Source organism: Simochromis diagramma, unplaced genomic scaffold (genome assembly GCF_900408965.1).
Source record: "Simochromis diagramma unplaced genomic scaffold, fSimDia1.1 OVJJ01000516.1, whole genome shotgun sequence".
Taxonomy (NCBI): domain Eukaryota; kingdom Metazoa; phylum Chordata; class Actinopteri; order Cichliformes; family Cichlidae; genus Simochromis; species Simochromis diagramma.
In genome coordinates this window covers 2,294,122-2,315,972 of record NW_024386938.1, presented here as the reverse complement: position 1 = coordinate 2,315,972, position 21,851 = coordinate 2,294,122, and the positions used below count along the sequence as shown (strand labels likewise).

At 41.9% G+C, this 21,851-nt stretch overlaps 1 protein-coding gene across 2 annotated transcripts in view; it reads left to right on the top strand.

The window, feature by feature from the left end:
* LOC120736867 (vesicle-fusing ATPase) overlaps positions 1 to 21,851 on the top strand; it is a 75,027-nt gene that overhangs the window by 15,120 nt on the left and 38,056 nt on the right. Inside the window, exon 2 of one of the 2 annotated variants that reach the window (XM_040037215.1) lies at positions 15,595 to 15,612. The exons of the other annotated variant lie outside the window; for it this stretch is intronic. Within the exon in view, the coding sequence (XP_039893149.1) occupies positions 15,595 to 15,612 (18 nt within the window). The remainder of the gene's footprint in view (positions 1 to 15,594; positions 15,613 to 21,851) is intronic. 2 annotated transcript variants of the gene reach the window in all.

Below are 21,851 nucleotides of genomic sequence, written 5' to 3'. Positions count from 1 at the left end.
CATGGAGATTGAGTTAAATGAGCAAATTATGTTGATGGAAGTGGCAATCAATAGGAATGAAAGATACCTTTTCAAAATTAAACTCTCCTTCTGAATGTAATGGCATCGAAAGTAAATTGAGAAACACGGTAAACCTTTCTACAATTGATAAGAAAGCAGCATTTTAATAAGGCCACATTTTTCCCAACCGGATTGCTATAATGATCTATTTTTATTAATGATCACAACTGAATTTCTATATCTAGTCATGATGATAGCATTTCATGCTAATTCAAACAGAAACTCATATTAATGTGGTTTCAGTGAGATTTAGGCCAGACAGTAATGCTTGTTGGGGAACAGCTCGCCTATAACAGTTATGTTTACAGCAGCTTACAGTCTCATTTACAGCACTTACCAAAACACTGCCAGAGATTTAAAACATTTTATGTTACATCATCATATTTACAGTCATAGTAAAACGACGCTACACCTTAATTAAAGTCTAAGATTTTATGTCTCAGGACATAATAATAATCGGGTCATTAGGAGGTTTTAATATTAGGTAAATACAAGCTCAGATGAAGCCTGTAATATTATATATTACACTATGTCATTATTTATTTAACAGTGTGTGTAAAAACTAAGTAAACCTTTACTGTTCTATAGGAATTAGGTTCTGGTTCTGCCAGAGATCTCATCCTGTTTTCCTTCCCACTGTTGCCAAGTGTTTGTTCAAAGGGGGTCATCTGATTATTGGGGTTTTCTCTGTATTATTATTACTATCTTAAGTACCTTGAGGCAACTGTTGTTGTGATTTGGCGCAATATAAATAAAAATTAAATTCAACTGAATTTTTGGCCATAATGTACAGTAGCATGAATTCAAACACCTCATCATAACTGTCAAGCACGATGGAGGGGTGATGATTTGGGCTTGTTTTGCAGTCACAAGACTCCAAAGTATTCTAGAGTCAAATGTGAGCCCATCTGTCTGACATCTAAAGCTTAGCTAAAATTGGGTCATGCAGCTGGACAAGCACAGCAGCAAATGGACAATTGAATTTCTATCAGTGTTTGACTTAGTTTATATTAAATATTAAATTATGAGACTGAGTAATTAGTCATCTGCTGTTTTTCATCTGATGTATCTAAATCATTTTAAGACCAAATTATTTTTATTATGTCCTGATACATACAGTGGGGCAAAAAAGTATTTAGTCAGCCACCGATTGTGCAAGTTCCCCCACCTAAAATGATGACAGAGGTCAGTAATTTGCACCAGAGGTACACTTCAACTGTGAGAGACAGAATGTGAAAATAAAATCCATGAATCCACATGGTAGGATTTGTAGAGAATTTATTCGTAAATTGGGGTGGAAAATAAGTATTTGGTCAATAACAAAAATACAACTCAATACTTTGTAACATAACCTTTGTTGGCAATAACAGAGGTCAAACGTTTACTATAGGTCTTTACCAGGTTTGCACACACAGTAGCTGGTATTTTGGCCCATTCCTCCATGCAGATCTTCTCGAGAGCAGTGATGTTTTGGGGCTGTCGCCGAGCAACACGGACTTTCAACTCCCGCCACAGATTTTCTATGGGGTTGAGGTCTGGAGACTGGCTAGGCCACTCCAGGACTTTCAAATGCTTCTTACGGAGCCACTCCTTTGTTGCCCGGGCGGTGTGTTTTGGATCATTGTCATGTTGGAAGACCCAGCCTCGTTTCATCTTCAAAGTTCTCACTGATGGAAGGAGGTTTTGGCTCAAAATCTCACGATACATGGCCCCATTCATTCTGTCCTTAACACGGATCAGTCGTCCTGTCCCCTTGGCAGAAAAACAGCCCCATAGCATGATGTTTCCACCCCCATGCTTCACAGTAGGTATGGTGTTCTTGGGATGCAACTCAGTATTCTTCTTCCTCCAAACACGACGAGTTGAGTTTATACCAAAAAGTTCTACTTTGGTTTCATCTGACCACATGACATTCTCCCAATCCTCTGCTGTATCATCCATGTGCTCTCTGGCAAACTTCAGACGGGCCTGGACATGCACTGGCTTCAGCAGCGGAACACGTCTGGCACTGCGGGATTTGATTCCCTGCCGTTGTAGTGTGTTACTGATGGTGACCTTTGTTACTTTGGTCCCAGCTCTCTGCAGGTCATTCACCAGGTCCCCCCGTGTGGTTCTGGGATCTTTGCTCACCGTTCTCATGATCATTTTGACCCCACGGGATGAGATCTTGCGTGGAGCCCCAGATCGTGGGAGATTATCAGTGGTCTTGTATGTCTTCCATTTTCTGATGATTGCTCCCACAGTTGATTTTTTCACACCAAGCTGCTTGCCTATTGTAGATTCACTCTTCCCAGTCTGGTGCAGGTCTACAATACTTTTCCTGGTGTCCTTCGAAAGCTCTTTGGTCTTGGCCATGGCGGAGTTTGGAGTCTTTTTTTTTTTTAATTTTTTTAATACTTTTATTTGTCAATTTCTTCAAATGTACTTGCCATACAAAGGAATTGAAATTACGTTTCACACTGTCCCAAAAAAATGCGTAGGCATTGACAACAATAAGGTGCAGATGCACAACAAAAACAAAAACAGCCCTAACAATAAGATAATAAATAGTAATATAATAATATAAATAGTGCTAAAAGAATACTAAAAATATATATATAGCAGCAGGTGTGTGCAATTGCAATGCAAGTCAGGAATGTTTTCAGTTCTTGGTTCAGAGAGTGTTTCCTTGTTGGAGAGTGTGGGGGGGTAGAGTCCAATCTGTCTACTATACTTCTGCCAATCTGGTGATTCTGCTGGCTGGGAGCCGGGAGGGAAGAGAGTTCAGCAGTCTCACAGCCTGGTGGATGAAGCTGTTGGTGAGCCTGGTAGTGCGGGAGCGGAGACTTCTGTATCTCTTTCCAGAGGGCAGGAGGCTGAACAGACAGTGCGCGGGGTGGGTTGCATCGTTGACAATTGTGATGGCTTTGCGGGTGAGGCGAGTGGTGTAAATGTCTTGCAGGGAGGGGAGTGGTACACCAACTATCCTCTCAGCTGTTCTCACAATGCGTTGTAGAGCTTTTCTGTTATAGTCAGTGCAGCTACCGCCCCACACAGTGATGCAGCTGGAGAGGATACTTTCAATAGTTCCTCTGTAGAATGTAGTCAGGATGGGTGGTGGAGCACTTGCCCGCTTGAGTTTGCGCAGGAAGTAGAGGCGCTGTTGTGCTTTCTTGGCCAGTGATGCTGTGTTGGTGGTCCAAGAGAGGTCCTCACTGATGTGCACCCCCAGGAACTTGGTGCTGCTCACCCTCTCCACCGCAGCGCCGTCGATGGTCAATGGGGGGTGACAGGTGTGGCCTCTCTGGAAGTTGACAATAATCTCCTTGGTCTTACTGACATTTAGCAGGAGGTTGTTGTCTCTGCACCACGTGGTCAGGAGCTCAACCTCTTTCCTGTAGTGGGTCTCATCGCCCTTGGTGATGAGCCCCACCAGCGTTGTGTCGTCCGCAAACTTCACAAGGTGGTTGGAGCTGTAGGTTGGTGTGCAGTCATGTGTCAACAGGGTGAAGAGCAGAGGACTGAGCACACAGCCTTGTGGAGCCCCCGTGCTCAGGGTGATGCTGTTTGAGACCTTGTTGCCTACACGCACCGCTTGAGGCCTCTGGCTGAGGAAATCCAGCAGCCAGTTGCAGAGGGAGGTGCTGAGGCCCAGTCTGTCCAGTTTACAGATGAGTTGTTGTGGTATTATGGTGTTGAATGCTGAGCTAAAGTCTATGAACAGCATTCTCACATATGAGTCTTTCTTGTCCAGATGAGTTAGGGCTGGGTGGAGGGCAGAGCAGATTGCATCCTCTGTGGATCGTTTCGCTCTGTATGCGAACTGGTGTGGGTCCAGGGTGGGAGGTAGGGTGGATTTGATGTGTGACATGACTAGTCGTTCAAAGCACTTCATAATAATGGGTGTCAGTGCCACGGGGCGGTAGTCATTGAAACAGGCTGGGGATGGTTTCTTTGGCACAGGTATGATGGTGGCAGTCTTGAAGCATGATGGGACAATGGCTTGCCTCAGGGAGGTGTTATAGATGTCTGTGAAGACATTCTTCAGCTCCTCTGCGCAGTCTTTCAGCACACTACCAGGGATGTTATCTGGACCCGCTGCTTTCCGGGCGTTGATGGTGATGAGTGTCCTCTTCACGCTGGCAGCAGACAGGCACAGAGGCTGGTCATGTGAAGGTGGTGGTGTTTTCTGTGGGCGTGTGTTGTTCTGTGCTTCAAATCGTGCAAAGAAGCTGTTCAGGTTGTTGAGCAGAGTGGTGTCGCTCTCACAGCTACGCGCTACAGGCTTGTAGTCTGTAATAGCCTGGATGCCTTGCCATAGGCTTCTTGCATCCTTGCTATCATTGAAGTGGGAGGTTATCTTGTGTGTGTAGTCCTGTTTCGCTTTCCTGATGCCACGGGACAGGTTGGCTCTCGCTGTTCTCAGGCCTATTTCATCCCCAGCTCTGAAGGCCTTGTCTCTGGCCTTCAGCAGCCTGTGGACATCTCCTGTTAGCCATGGCTTCCGGTTGGCTCGAGTTGTGATACTTTTCACCTGTGTTACATCATCAATGCATTTGGTGATGTATGAGCTCACCGTGTCTGTGTACTCCTCGATGTCTATGATGTTATTGTAAGTGGCTGCTTCCTTGAATATGTCCCAATCAGTTGACCCAAAGCAGTCTTGAAGAGCAGAGGTGGCCTCCTGTGGCCACACTCTTACCTCTTTCATAACAGGTTTGATGACCTTCACTCTCTGTCTGTATGCTGGCATTAGCATAACAGTGAGGTGATCAGAGGTGCCGATGTGGGGGAGGGGGATGGCTTTGTATGCTCCTTTTTCCTGTGTGTAGACCAAGTCCAATATGTTGTCTCCCCTTGTTGGAAAATGTACATGCTGATGAAACTTTGGGAGAACAGTTTTAAGATCAGCATGATTAAAGTCTCCTGCGAGGATGATGAAACCATCTGGGTGTGCTGTTTGTTGCTCACTGATGGCCTGATGCAGTTCGTTCAGCGCCGCATTTCTATCGCTGTTGTTGCTAGATGGAGGTATATAGGTAGCGACCAACAAGATCGAACTTACCTCCCTGGGCAAATAGAAAGGGCGACACTTCACGATCATGAACTCCGCCAGTGATGTAAACACAGACCCCGCCACCTCGGGTCTTACCTCCGTCTTACCTCCGTCTACGAGAGCCCTGTCGGCTCTGTAGCATGCTAGCTGCTCCAGTTGTATGGCCGAGTCCGGAATGTTGTCATTAAGCCATGTCTCGGTGAAAACTAGCACACAACAGTCACTTACTTTGCGATTCGCTGATCTCAGAAGTCGTATGTTGTCCATTTTATTGTCCAGAGATCGTACGTTGGCCAAGAGGATCGATGGTATGGCTGGGCGAGTTGGCTTAGCCTCAAGCCTGACTCGGACACCTCCGCGCTTGCCCCGCTTCCTTGTCCTAGCGCACCGCTTTCGACGCCTCCTTGCCCGGGGAGGGTTAGCAGGCGAGTCCGGTGAGTTGCTAGGCCAGCTAGCAGGCTGTCGCAGAAGTCCTATCTCCCTTAGCATCTCAACGTCGTTAGTGTTCAAAACTTGGCAAATCTTGCTTCTCCGAATGTGTAAGAGAGCCTGATGACTGTACACATATTCCGACGTGGACTGGCGAGAAACACTTGCAGAAAGACACTTACTTGACGAACAAAACATCGCATTTTCGGGAGAGCGTGAGGTCGCTGCGTCTACACGCGCCGCCATTATCGCGTGGTGAGTCTGACTGTTTGAGGCTGTGGACAGGTGTCTTTTATACAGATGATGAGTTCAAACAGGTGCCATTCATACAGGTAACGAGTGGGGGACAGAAAAGCGTCTTACAGAAGACGTTACAGGTCTGTGAGAGCCAGAGATTTTCCTTGTTTGAGGTGACCAAATACTTATTTTCCACCCTGATTTACGAATAAATTCTTTACAAATCCTACCATGTGAATTCATGGATTTTTTTTTCACATTCTGTCTCTCACAGTTGAAGTGTACCTCTGGTGCAAATTACTGACCTCTGTCATCATTTTAAGTGGGGGAACTTGCACAATCGGTGGCTGACTAAATACTTTTTTGCCCCACTGTATGTAAAGCCGAAGAACTGATAGATGTATTTTCCTTCTAGCATTACTAAATATGCCAAGGTGTTGTCCAGATGTTTCTCACTACTACCTGATGTTGCCATTCTTCCTTGCTATTGCCGTACCTTCTAGATCATCAATTTTAAAAACATTAATTTAATATATAGCCCTCGTTTGTTCAAGTTAACCTTGAGTGTAATCTATTACACTGTTGATGTAAAGAGGAAAAGATGGTCTTCTGTTTTTTATAAACCTAATTTTTAACATTCATTTCTGTTAGCACTTTTATTTTGGTCCACGTAGATATTCATTATTGGAATATTTTTCATTTTATCTACATATTAATTAACGAAATTATAAAATTACTTAATGTCAGTCCTTCAGTGTGACAGCCACTTATGTGTATGTCTTCTCTATGCACACTGTGTGTGCATCAAATACTTGTACGTTTGTGTTTAGAGTGGGAGTGTCTAAGTGCGTGTCTTTGTGTGAGTCAGACAGAGTAATGGTTAATCCCTGGATGTGTGAAGGGCCTTCCTCTGTGAGCCCTGAGCTGCAGCTATATTTAGATAGCTGCTTTCTGCTGTTGGGCAGCCAACACAGCAACACACAGATACTCACATTAAAGCACACAGCTGATAAATGGATGCACAACAGTGCAAACAGTGAGAAACACATACATACACTAATAATAATAATAATGGATTGCATTTATATAGCGCTTTTCTAGTCACCCAAATCGCTTTACAATTCCACTATTCATTCACTCTCACATTCACACACTGGTGAAGGCAAGCCACAGTTGTAGCCACAGCTGTCCTGGGGCATACACACCTGGAAATGCGCAGGTGGACAAGTATACCCAGGATGAACTGAAAAAAATAATTGCACTGCAGTAACTGCTGGAATATTTAACTCTTATTATCCATTCTGTGCTCATGCCTTTGTTCTGTTATTCCTTGAAATGTGAGTAGCCATTGTAAAGGTGTGTCCAGACTGAAACTAGTTACCATCATCAGGCATCAAAGGGTAACACTCTCATTTGTCTTATCTGTATATAATAATTTTTAGCACATTCTTTAAACACACTAATGACCCAGACATAAACTGCAGCATTACTAAGGGTTCATTATTATCTGTAATTATCAATATAATTGTTTACCAAAGTGTGATTAAAAATCAATTTAGTCCACGTAGGATGAGTCCAAACCTGTGATGGAATTTACTGAACTTTAGAAACAATGAGTTGTGAGTGTATCTGTAACTGTGTTGAGTTTGTGATGCACCAGTTTGAGGACTGGTTCAGGTGGACCCAGCTCTTTGTACTATAATAAGAGGGATAGGCCCTACACCCCAAACAACCCCAAGTTTGTTACACAGTAAGGAAACGTTTTACAAGGTATAATTTGCTATAACAGTGTATCAAAACTATATCTCTTATAGGTTTTATAAGAGATATAGTTTTAAATTGCTGAAGGAGAGACGTAAATGCTTGAACGGGCAACAACAAATACCATGTTTGAGTATAAGGCTGTACACAAGTCCACTTTTCACCATAACACCCCAGGTCACAGGTTGATGAACAGTCTAGCAATCATCAGACCTGTAGCTGTATGTCTTGGGCACTTGGGTGAAAAGAGGATCAGAGCTGTCAGCTGATCAGCACCTGGTTGTGAGTTGGGTCAGGTAACAAGGCAGGATGCTGAACAGACTTGGTGTATCCAAACATGTGGTTAGGGTGAGTTGGGAGCATCTGGACAAGCCCTGGTCTGCAAGAGTTTCATATTCCACCATCAGCAGAGCTTCAAAGTAGCTTAAGGGTGGCTGGAAACATTGAGTCCAAGTGGACTGTGTTCCAAACCAAGGTGCTGTGGCTGCAAGGTGGTTGGTGCCTGTTGTAGTGCTAATACCTGAAACAGATGGTGGATGCCAGAGATGAAGAGAACTATAAAGCTAAAGGAGCCCTATCAAACTTGGCTGGCTTGTGGGACTCTTGTAGACAGGCCAAGTGAAAGGCAGCCCTAGCACTAGCTAAAGCAGGACTGTGAGCAGGACTTCTGGTTGGCCTTGAGGCAATTCTGGGATATCGTCAGGCGACTCAGAAAGGGGATAAAGCTTTGATGATCTCCTCAATTCCACTAACACATCTTGTGTAGTGGAAGCTGAGTCTAGGGAGAAATGCTTAGACTCACCCATCACTGTGGGTGAGGTCACTGGAATGGTCAAAAACCTCTATGCTGACGGGTCTCTGGGGAGGGAAGGGATTCACTGTTCCCTCACCGGGAAACAGTGCTCTGGATGTTGTAGGGCTGTCTTCAATGACACACCTCTGCAGCACTGTGTGGAATTCGGGAACATTGCCTCTGCACTGGCAGACCGTGTGATTTGGTCCCCATTTTCAAGAATGTTCCAGTTTCAGAGAAATCACACTCCTCGGTCTCTCCAGGAAGCTCTATGCCAGTATAGTCTGTCCACTAGTGGAATCTTGGATCCAGGAAGAGCAAAGCAGTTTCCGTCCTAGTTGTGGGACACTGGACTAATCCTCTCAAGGTTATGAGAAAGTGCATGGGAGTTTACCCAACTACTCTTCATGTGTTTTGTGGACTTGGAAAAGGCAACTGTCCGTGTCCCTCGGAGTATCCTATGGGAGACATGGTGACTGGCCTATACTGGCAATAAAGTCCCTGTAACACTGTAGGGAGATTGGTTTGCATTGCTGGTAGTAAAGTGAGAGCTACACTCCATAGGACTGCCATTTGTCACCAATTCTGTTTATAACTTTTATGGGTACAATTTCTTGGCCCAGTCAAGTAGGAGAACATTTCTGCTTCGGTGGCCTTAGGTTCATGTTCTTCGTACATGTGGACATGTAGTTCTTCTTGCTTCACCAGCTAGTGACCTCCAGCATGCACTAGGGCAATTTAGCAGACGTGTTTTCGAGTCTAAGGTTGTTATCCTCAACCAGAAAAATGTTGAGCCTCACTCTGGGTCAGGAATGAGTTACGGCTCCAAGTGAAGAAGTTTAAGGATGTCAGTAAATTCAGATAAAATTGAGGTTATTGTACCCAGCTCTTATAACCTTAAAAGCATGGTGTCTAATGGCACATACTTGCACATACTTGCACAACACAGTTTTTGTGGCACTTCAACCGGTCGTTTTTGCACCACAGCTGGGTTGAAGACATGAGTGTGTCCGTTTTTAACACCATTTTAATGACAGAGGGAGATGCTAGAAAACCTGAGAGTTTGTGGAAAAAACATTTTTTGACTTCCTTTCCTCCTATATCAGAGTTTATGTGGCAATATTGTGTTAGGAGAACTGCAACGACTTCCTGCACCATAATGATGGGTATGTGGGACAAGTTTTGTTTTATTATTACATTTTTAACATATTCGACTATAACCAGTGTATTGTATTGCTGACAAACCTACGTAAAACCTGAAGCATCTTTTATAAATCGATTACACCAAATGGGAGCAACCTTAAGACTGAGTTCAAGTATAAGAGAACATTTTTATAAATGTATGCAGGAGTGTGGAAGTGAGGACATCTGTCTCTGCCTCTGTCTCTGTTTACTTCAAACAGAGATGATTTTTCAGCATGTTAGTGAGAGCAAAAAGATTAATCAGCACTCTGCAGAGGATGAGTAATTGGTTACTGACTCAACATAGCCCCTAACCTAAACATGGCAGCTACACATGATAGCCATGTAGTCCAATAGTCCTTTGCTGCTAAGATGTATTTTTATTTTACATAACAGTTAAGTTTTATAGCTTTTTAAAACTTTATAACTCTAACCACATACTATGCATAAAGAATATCTAATAATGTTGTGTTTCAAGTTTCTATTGAACTTGCATCTTAAAGTGTCCCCAGACACACCTGTAACAATTTAAATCTGACAGCTAATGAACAATTAAAGCACTGACTGCTACAGCCTTCTTGGGTTAATACCATCTTTAAAGAATTACTTACTTATTTAAATGGGAAAGTGAGCAAGGTTTAAAATGCTTGCAGGACTGATGGAATTAACTGTGGGGCTTCACTGATATTTCTTTCACTTGGATGGAAAGAAATATCCATCTGATTCCCTTACAGGGAAGCAAATATAACAAACTTTTTTTTTTCTGAAGTACTGTTTACTGAACCGACAGGTTTATAGGGATACGCTTAAATGATTAAGACTGAAGATTAAAGATCATAACTAGGGCTAGGTTCTTGTAATGGAAGAACACAGCGTGTATTCCCTCTGGATGCTTCGACATCTCCCACATTACAAAGACAAATTAGACTAGCTGGTAATTCTAAATTGGCCATAAGAGAGAATGGAAGCCTTGCAATAGACTAGCTACCTGTTTTGCACCCTGCCTCTTGCCTTCTGATAGCTGGGATAGACAGTATATATCGTATTATTTGATCATAGAGAACAGACATACATAAATACACTAACTTCTCTAATTAATCAATCTGGATTAAACTTACTATGTAAATTGCTTAGGGTACCAGAATTATCAACATCTGTTCAGCTTTTGGAAATTATTTTTAGATATAATGATATATGTCTCAGACGCATGTGCTATTTGATAAGTACAGAAAAACCCTAAGTGGGAAAGTGTATAGCTTAGCCAAGCTCAACAGGGAACAGCAGATGAGAAACTATCTAATGAGTCACTATCTTGGGCACTGCAGATGCAGCTTCATTACCCATCGACTGCCAGAGAAGACATCTGACTGGATGAATAATTTAATGGGATGCTGGGATTAGAAGAATATTTAGAATGAAAGTGAGATGCAGGGAGTGACCGCATAGTAATTCAGCCACTCCCTGCTTCCACGGCACATTGCCAAAAGAGAAGAACGCTTTCTGAATAAAAAAATCAAGGAACCTGGAGGCAGCCAATTGGCTAGTTGTCTCATGGGAGAGACACAGGCAGATTATTAATTCAAACAAGACAATATGGCTTTATTAAAAACGTGGAGGAAAATCTGGGTTATTAAATAATTAGTCACCAAAGAATTTTTGTCACAGTTGTGATGTATGCTGGAGTTAATGCAGAGTTATTAGATGAGGGAAGTGCAGTGAAATCAAAGTCATTTGTGTCACGGCTGGGGCAGCAGTCGTGTTGTAGATGAATGAGGACCCAAAATGCAAGCAAGCGACTGATGAAGAGTGTGACGTTTATTTACAAGTGGCAGTGGCAGAAAACAGACAACGAAGCATGAGAAATACTAACGGAAAAACTAAATAACAAACCTGAGAACATGCGAAAAGGGCTGCGGGGCACAGAGACACAGAGACGGGAACGAAGCACCATGGAACGCAGAGAAACGCAGAGATACACAGATGAACTCAGACGAGCCGACAACGAACACGGACCGACACCCACTAAATATACAGACACAAGGTAATCGGGTAATCACACACACAGGAGGGGAGAACAGCTGATGACTGGAGGACACAAGCTGAACACAATGACAACAGACACAGACCTTCAGAATAGAACAGGAAATCCAGAACACGAGCCTTCAAAGTAAAGCAGGAAACACACAGACTGATTTACAACACAACACGGGGACATGAACAGAGCACCGAGGACAGACACAGGTAGGACTGATAAAACACTAAACGTCAGGTTCAACCCTAAACTAATACAAAATCAGAATAAACACAAGGCACAACAATGAACTTCAATGAATCACAAAACGCTGGGTCAAAATGACCCAGGACCATGACAATTTGACACTGAATACTTTGGATTACTTAATATATTATCATGCTGTTTACAACTACATGAATGTACTATTGCTGTGTGATTTATTACTATTACTGAAGGTTACCTGCCATACCAACACCAACTAGATTTTTAAATCTTAATATAAATGAGTAACAGTAGGTGGACATTAGGTAAGGCTGCACTTTTTGCAGCGATCTCGTATAGAAAACTATTCCACGCTTATATAAAACAGGTCCGCGGCTCCGAACCGTAGTAAAGGGACCTCTGGCTGATACGTCGGGTTCCGTGTCGGGCTCATAGCTGAAAAGTAGCTTTACTTTGTTGTCTGGGTCAACTTTGCTAGCGAGAGACAGAGAGAGGCGTTGAAAGGCTGCTGCAACGGAACTTATTGTTTCAGAGGAAAACACGAACACAGTGTACAGTCGAGCCTTAATAGCTTACTTACAACTGGGCTCGTCAGGCACTCTGTTTGGCTGCAGTGGTTATTATTATATTTATATGCTTCATGCTTCCGTTTCTGCTCGGTGACAACTCGTACTTTTCGACTGTCCTTTTTCTCCCTTCCTCACACTCACAAACACATAACGTGTATGGCAGTCCATTCTCCCTGCAGCACGGACTACACCGCTCATGAGGCTACATTCTTTAGGGCTATGCCTGTAACTCTCTGCCCATTGCCTTCATATTAAATCATTTTTTGAATAATAATTAAAAAAATATTTCTCCACGTCATTATGCGGGCCACAAGTAGAGGTGACATGGGCTGCGAGACTGAGGCCCAGGCATTAGAACCTCTTAATGCCTGTTTGTTTGGGTTTCCACCGGGGTGGAATTACCACACATAGAGAAGGTATAGCCTAACATAAGAAACAGGAAAGGATCACCGTGTAATCTATTTATTTTAACAAAGTAACTGTATTCTGAATATCACCCTTTTTAATGGTAACTGTAACAGAATACAGTTACTCATATTTTGTATTTTAAATACGTAACACCGGTACATGTATTCCGATACTCCCCGACACTGTAAGTAGCTGAGGTTGAAGTATCACAACAGAGTACTGTGTTAAAGTGTAAAGAAGGGAAGAAACGGGGAGGACAATCATACTGTCAGCAGAACTGCTCACTATCTCTTCTTTTTCACCTGAAAATGTTATGTTCTTGAACTGTGCCAGCGAACCTGCTCATATCAGAAGTCTTCACACTTGATTCTAAGCAGTTGGGGGGATATAAGGGACCTGAGCCAGATCTATGCAATTGAAATTAATATTAATATGAAATTGGAGGGTTTTTGTCCCCAATTATTCGATATGACACAGTCTCAGTGAGTGAAAATAGGATTCTTGAATTCATTTATCTTTCTCCCATGCTAGCGTCTTTGAAGAGACAGTTTAGGTCTTCCTGGCATTTAATATCTATATATATGGTTTCAGGTCGAAATATTGGAAGGTCTCTAGTCTTGTACTAGTACAAACAAGAGATTCCAAGGACAGATTTTACCAAGCTGTTTGATAAGCTTGATTCTAACTGATGGGTCGATTGCACCAACCATACCTACCAACTTAGCCTTGGCTATGGCTGGTAGTGTTCAGGTGAGCCCACGAGTGACTTTGCCTGTTGCCTTGAGGCAAGTCATTGTGTTCTGCCAATTCTTGGTTTGAGCTTTCCATGATCAAAGGAAAATGAAAGGCAATTTAACAGACCGCTACGGTCAGCACAAAAACATTATTTTTCAAGCAGTATAACTGAATAACAATCAACAAGAAGCAGTCATGTAGAAAATACTATATCTTTTTATTTGATTTGGGATCCTTCGCTCATAGAATTATGTGAGCAAAACTGGAAAGAACGGCAGAGTACATCAGCTGCAAAGGCTTGTACCCCCACGCTAAGCATGCCTACCATAAATATGAAGTCATGCCAGCTCAGACTTTGCCCTGATCCAGCAGATACCAGGAACAACATCAGAGATCTCTGTCCAGAAGAGTGCAGTCCTAGGAACAGCTAAGATACTGTGCAGGACCCTCAAACTCCCAGGCCTCTGGTAGAGAACCCAAGCTTGAAGGCTAGACCGCCTTCAGAGGCGAGAGGGGAATTGTACTATAAAAAAAATTATATATAAGTAAAATATACCTGTTATATACTTGACGAGTGACGAATCATGCTTCTCTGTCTGACAATTTGATGGACAAGTCTGGATTTGGTAGTTGCCAGGAGAACGGTTCTTGTTTGATTGAACTGTTCCAAGTGTAAAGTTTGGTTGGGGGGGGGATTATGGTGTGGGTGGTTACGGTTGTTTTTCAGGAGTTGGGTTTGTCCCTTAGTTCCAGTCAAAGGAACTCTTAATGCTTCAGCATACCAAGACATTTTGGACAATTACATGCTCCCAGCTTTGTGGACCACTTTCGGGACTTTGCACAAAGCAAGGTCCATACAAACATGGATTAGTAGAACTTGACTGACCTGCGCAGAAATGTGACTTCAACCTGATAGAACATCTTTGGGATAAATTAGCTTGGAGACTTTGAGTCAAAGATTCACATGAACACACTCCTGAACCTTGTGGTAAACCTTCCCATAAGAGTTGAGTCGCTGTTTCTGATCTTTTAATGATGATAAATCAATCAGATGCAAGGTCCAAAATTCAGCATACTTACTGAGACCAAAGTCAGTCTGTCCGTCTCTGTCTCACAGTGAGAGTTAGAGACTGACAACACAATGAAGCCTTTGTAAGGCTTTTGATAGATAGATAGATGGATAGATGGAGCTGGCATGAAATCAAATGATCTTGTGTATCCTGTGTGCTCTCGCAAGGTTGCTTCCTTTAAAGTTATTCACATGTTTTTTGTGCAGGTTGTATCTCTTTGCTGTTCCTACTGTGTTAAAAGAGCTGTCATAGGAGGGTCAGAGCACTGAGGCAAACACAGGTTTACTGATGACACAGAGCAAAATTGAAGGCAAATGATGCTTGTTAAAGACCTGTTAATCTGTTTTCTTGTGGCTTTGGTACCCTCCCTGTGATATATGTTGTCTGTTTGAGCATGCTGGCTAATGCTAACTGATGCTAACAATGCTAGCAGCCATAACAGAACAAAGCAATTGCTTTGGAGCAATTCTAATCAAATTTTCAGATGTTACATTTTCCAAAATTTTGCCTCGTGATTGACTTGTTTATTGACAAAATTGGATGTGAAGTTGTTGTCATTTCACACACTGCAGTGAAAGTTTTCATTACCAGTATGATTACCTTAATGCCATGTCACAATCCATCCATTATAAATGAATATTCACAAATCAGGGGAAAAAATGGCTGACTTCTTTCTCTGTCCATCATCTCTCACCACAGTGTTGCAGCTGGCACTTTGTCTCCAGTGTGTGGAAGACATATTGTCCTGTGACATGCATAACATTTTGTGCATGAGCCCACCAGACTTGGGGTTTATTTATTGGGAAAAAGTTCCAAGGAACATTACAAACATTTGTAATTTAGTCTAAGCAAACCCCAACTCTGGCTTGTATGCACTTCTAACCCCTCACCACCCCAGGTAATCTGTATATGTACATGCATGAGTCATTCCATACATGTGAATGCAGTTTAAGTGCACCTGTCTGCAGCCACCACAGCTTCGCACCTTAGCTCCAGCAGCTTGCTGCTCTGAATCCCCCTCCTTCTCAAATGCTGTCTTCTGTCCTTCTTCTCTGCTTGCCTCCACTGGCGCCCACAAGGTCGTAATATTTTTCAAGGTATGTATGGGTGTATAACTCTCAAAGAGAGCTGCCATCTTCTTTTATGTGGGATATATCTGCTATTTTCTGCTCACTCTCTGACCGAAGAGTCGGTTCTATAGCTTGCTTGCATCACTGCTGTCAGCCTCCCGCTGCTGCCTGGATATCTGGCTCGAACCTCAAGAGATATGAGGCAACCACCGGCAACCACCGAGTCTTTGGCAGCAAACTCAAGCTGGTGTCACATGTTGATTGGATGGAAATGCTAGCTCCTGAGCATCCATTAATCAACTCCCCTGTGAAACTGCAAGTCTCCAGAACAAAATGGATGTGTTCCATTAGGAACTTACCATTTTGATTCAGCAGGCAGATAGTTTGCAGAAATATATAATACTGTGAGGTGGATCCAAGCTTTACAGCATCTTAGCTAACTTTGCTGACACCAAAAATCCTAAAGTGAACAGTTGGCATTCCTTAACATTTATGAAGAGGTTTTTGGCTTTAGCTATGATTAATGTATCATTTCATCAGAAGATTTTAATGACTATGATCCTAGGCTTAGCATATTGTTGAGCTCAGTAGTTACATATGAACAAGTTCTTCTTACTGTTCCAACTCATAGGTGAAGTTGGAGTCTGTCCATCCGTGGAATGACTGGGTAGCTACCAGTACTACAGGTGATATGGACAGGCCAGGTTGGTTAGAAATGAATGAGTGAGAGGTATGACTTCTACTAAATCAGTTGCTGATTGTGTTGTTCTGTCAGAAGGATGAAAATAAAATATAAACACTGACTTTGGGCCAAAGTACAAAAGCTAGAAAATGTACTTGAAATGCACTGTAGCTGTCAAAAGAGCTAAAAGACAAAGGGTTGTGCTAGAGATGGACATCAAAAGGGGTTCTTTTCAAGGTATTGTGTTTTGTAAAGCTTTATACATCACAATAATTGCTATGCGTTAACCATAATAATAATACATGAACATGGATTATAGCTTGAAAACGCTTTAGACTGGGTGAGTCATCAGAATATGGTAGCTATATATACTCAGGACATCTGTCAGTTTTCTGGGTAGGCCTGAATGTTGTAAAACTGAGAACACTTACAAAGGGAAGCAGGGAAGCACCAGGAGTGGCAGTTTTCTTTTTCCTCTCGAAATTTTGTCTTAAACACATTTTTCTGCTGCGATGTTCATGATACAGAATGTGAACAGAGAGAATAAGGAACCTGCTATCATTAGCTGGTCGTAATTTCCTGGATAACTCCTAATGACTTTGGTGATCCCTGCAGACATTCATGTTCTCCAAAGCAAGAAATAAATTTGCGAATGTGCATCCATGGTCAGTGTTGGGGAGGTTACTTTTAAAATGTATTCCATTACAGAATACAGAATACATGCCCCAAAATGTATTCTGTAACGTATTCTGTTACGTTACTCAATGACAGTAACGTATTCTGAATACTTTGGATTACTTAACATATTATCATGCTTTTTACAACAACGTGAATGTACTATTGCTGTGTGATTTATTACTATTACTGAAGGTCCGCGACTCCGAACTGTAGTAAAGGGACCTCTGACTAATACGGCGGGGTCCCTGTCGGCTCGTAGCCGAAAAATAGCTTTACTTTGTTGTGTGGGTCAACTTTTCTTGCGAGAGACAGAGAGAGGCGTTGAAAGACTGCTCCAACGGAACTTATTGTTTTCGGAGGAAAACACGAACACGGTGTACAGTCGAGTCTTAATAGCTTACTTACAACTGGGCTCGTCAGGCACTCTTCTTGGCTGAAGTGGTTATTATTATATTTACATGCTTCCAGCTCCCGTTTTTGCTGGATGACAACTCGTACCTTTCCACTCCCCTTTTTCTCCCTCCTCGCGCTCACAGACCCATAACGTGTATGGCAGTCCATTCTCCCTGCAACACGGACTACACTGCCCATGATGCTACATTCTTTAGAGCTATGCTTGTAGCATTCTGCCTGTTAGCTTAGCACAACAACAACAACAACGAAAAGGCGCTCTCTCACCCAGGAAACACACAGTCGCAGAGAGAGAGCGAGAGCGTCGCCCTGTAACCATGGCAACCGTAAAGCTGCCGCCTGGATCAACAGAACGTAGCTGTCAAACAAAACCCAAACAGTCCTGACCCGCGACAAAATGAAACAGGAAAGTACCGCAGTGTAATCCATTTATTTCAACAAAGTAACTGTATTCTGAATACCACCTTTTTAAACGGTAACTGTAACGGAATACAGTTACTCATATTTTGTATTTTAAATACGTAACGGCGGTACATGTATTCCGTTACTCCCCAACACTGTCCACGGTCTTCATCAGAGTGATTTAGTGGATTGTGAAAAACAGCCTGCAGTGCAAAATCCAAATGAGGATGGCCTGATATGCCCTGCTTATTATCTGAGTTGTTTTTTCACAGTTGATTCATTTTTACTCATAAATACCCTGGTGAAGTACTGCAGTGACAGCTTAGTACTACCCCTAATGCACCTTAATCATTTGGCCATCAGGTTAAAAATAAAATGGCGAGAATGCATATGCAGACAGACTCTTACACAATGAGGAAATGTGATACATGGACTCATAAATTAACTTTCAGACAATGTTAATGTAATCACAACAGGCTAGCAGTTGCTCTCTCTCTCTCAATGGAAAGTTTTGGACTGTTGCAATGATTTGTATGTCAGCACATTCAGCCACCATGCAGATTTTGCACTAGGAAACTGGCAGGTTAAAGACTGGATAATGTCCAAATATGTGAGGCAGCTGGATATGTGCATGCTCAATTTCTGAATATAAAGATGATCTTTATCTAGTATTATTTGGGCAAAAGACTTGGAAACCCCTGAAGATATGACACCTAAAGCAAGTGGCCAACACATCCCACATTTACCTCCACTTTATATGTTGAAGTATGCATAAGACAACCCACTCACCTCTTCTAATCATAGTGAATTTTATCACAAATGTTTGACAGACAGCCTTTAAAAATTAATTAGATCAGAGGCATGGCCTTTGGTTATAAGTAGTCTGCTTAATATTCACTGTGTATAAGATGTTTTCTAGGTTAGCCTAGATGAGATGCAGCTGGCAAGCTTGTACAGTATTTGTGTTCCAAGTGTTTTTTCTTTTTACGGCATCACACGCATCAATTTCTTTGCCACTGCTAAAAGCATCAGTGTTACCGCAAAGTGTCTGTCATCAATTGTACTCTGCTCCAGAAAGTTAATTCATTTTCATTCCTTCTGACTAGAAAATGGCTTTCTCTGATCCCCCATGGTTAGATGTTGGTCTGTGATGATTTGCAAATGAACTCTAATGCATCATGCTTCCTCTGTGCACATTTGGACTAGTGAGGATAGTCTAGGCTTACTTGTACTTGAAAGAGCAGCTTTTGAAATCTAAGAAAATTTAAGAAATTACAAACAGTATACTATATCATCAAATATATGGCATGTAAAGTGTGCCTGCATTTGAACAAGTTAGGACATCTGAGTTATTGTAGAAATAAATAATAACTGTAAAAAAATGAAATACTCCTTTTTCTTCCCCACCAAAGGTTTTCACTCAGCTACGAGTTTCTCCTCGACACGTTCTCACTCCCAAAGCGTAACATTTTACGCTAGGTGACAAATCGTCAGTATATTACACTTCCGGGCACCCAACGCATATATTACGAGATCGCAAAAATGAGGAAACATGAGAGCCATTTGGAATGAATCTACACATGTACGTTTGTTTTACTCTCTAATGTCATTAAAGTGCTGGTTAAGGTTATGGTTAGGGCTGGAATACAGGGCTGGGACGTGTATTACCGCGGAGCGTCATTCTATGGATTTCATCCATAACCCGGTGCATACCATAAGAAGGCGGAAGGTCACCTTTTGCGTTCCTCAGGAACGGCTCGGGACTTGACAAATGGTCTCTATATTACGCCTCGGGAGTGAGAATGGTCTTTTCTTCTTGGCTTCACAAAATTTACAGTATCTTTGAGCTTAGAGTTTAGTTTTATGTACTACAACTGCAGCTTAATTTTGGCATAATTAAAAAACGAACTTCCCATTGCTTTAGTTGTTGTGTCCACATAGGGTCTGGAAGAAAGCACAGTCGATAAACAAGCTCATAATATACTTAAAACGTTTTGGATAGAACAAAAAATGTTCCACGTGGATTTATAGCAGCGGCATCTTCCACTGGTTGAATCAAAAGGGGAAAAGCCTTTTTTTCCATTGAACTAATGGAATAGATTATATCAACAAGTAGGGCAGTGCTAGGAAGGTTCATCCAGAGCTACCATAATATCATAGCTTTCTTTTTTTATCGAGGCCTTAAACATCATGCATAATTTATATGCCTTAAATATTTGTATTTATTGAATCTATCTATATTATTAACATCAGTAAAGGTGAGAGAGTTTGTGTTTCGTATTTCTTTTGAAATAGTAGTAAATTGAAATGAAGCGTTAAATCGACAGACCACCAGAAATCCTCAAAAATATTCATACATACATTTGATTAGCTTTGATTAAAAACTACAGTCACTATGCACAGTTATGTGTGTTGTGGGTTTTCCTGCATGTACCTCTTTATATTTGAGCACTACAGTGTACAGTATGCGACCAGACTGGTGCTATGTAAGTTTTAAAACATGACGACAAACCATAGAAATGACTAGAAACAAGCAGAGGCCATTTGTTTTGATGATGTGAGATGCCCCTTTAAGGGTCTTGGACACAGCGGTCTTGCTCTGAATCACCTCTGTCTGCTCAGACTTGCTGAGGTGCAGGTGATGTGGGCACTGTGCCAACACTGCAGTGTTTGCCTCTTCTACCAGTATCGTGCTACATCTGATGCATTTCATTCATTGTAGATGCAACAAACAGTTAATATTAAAAGATGTGTTTTCTCTTTATTATGTTGCTGTCATTTAAAGACACAAAGAATGTGCAGTATTGCAGTATTACACACATTCAGATACAGAAAATGACAAACTAAAGAAAAATGCATGCTAATGCATCGTAGTAAGGGTTGAAAAGTCTGTCATGGGATAAAGGTGGCTCTAGACAAGCTCGGATTTGCAGTGACGCTTCCCTCTAAGTGGACTCGGACCATTGTAGCAACATGTCGCCTGTCTATATTTTCTAGTGGACGTGAAAGAGTTGAAATGAGCATGTAAACTTTGTAATCCATATGCGATTAACTGTGAGGTCATATTTCTGCTTGGACCTAAATCCCATTGAGATTAAAGTTGGATTTGGCAGAATTTTGGAGAACAGATTAAAGCAAAGATTGTTTTGTTACTCAGTGATCTGAATATGGAATTTTGCCAGTGCAACAATTTTCTGTTGACAGCTATTTTCCAGATGAGGAGGCTAAACACTTGAGCTGCATGCTGCTCTTTTTTTAATGCCATCTCTTAATTACCAGATGCAAAAAGTGATGAATGTAAAAACAAGTTACAGAAATTTAAGTGAGTCTTACCTGACTCCTAAATCTGCCGTTGCAAGCAGTGGAAGGAATTCCTTCTCTGGAGCATTAATTATAAAGCATTTCAGTGAAATTTAGGGCAGCTGGTAACTCATCACTAAGTGTTCCAGGCTTCATTTACCAGAAAAGACTCACAGCAGTCTCACTTTTTCTCTGTGTTGTGAAACCATCCGCTTTACACTTCCTGCACTATAAATACCAGATGTGGATGCATAAAAGTATAGCTGATGATAAGTCAGGGGTACCTTTTATTTTTATCTATCATTTATGATACTGGAATATAACTAATTATGGACGATGAAGACGCCAGTTTAAGATGTTTTTACTCTGAGGTTGCTTTCAATCTTTCAGATGAGCCAAATTAACAACCCCCTGTCATATTTTGCATGTATATAAATGCTGTATGGACGACTATTATGAATGCCTGATTATTACATCAATTATTGACCACTGACATAGTGGGCCATCAAATCCTCTTGTAGTAGGCTACTGTGGTTAAACCTTTGCTAAAACTTCACTTGATTTTCTCTGGGACACCCCAAGGATCTTTGCTGGGTCCTCTTTTCTTCCTAACATATAAAGTTTCAAAGGTTGGTTGATTGATTTACTCACACACTATGCTGACAATACCCAACTGTATCTGCTTCCCAGCCTGCTGCAAGACAGTTTTAGAGAAGAGAACTTGGGACTATGGAAAGAGAAATGGGAGGTTGGATTTCATCTTTCAGAATTCAGAGAAAAAAGCCAGAATTTT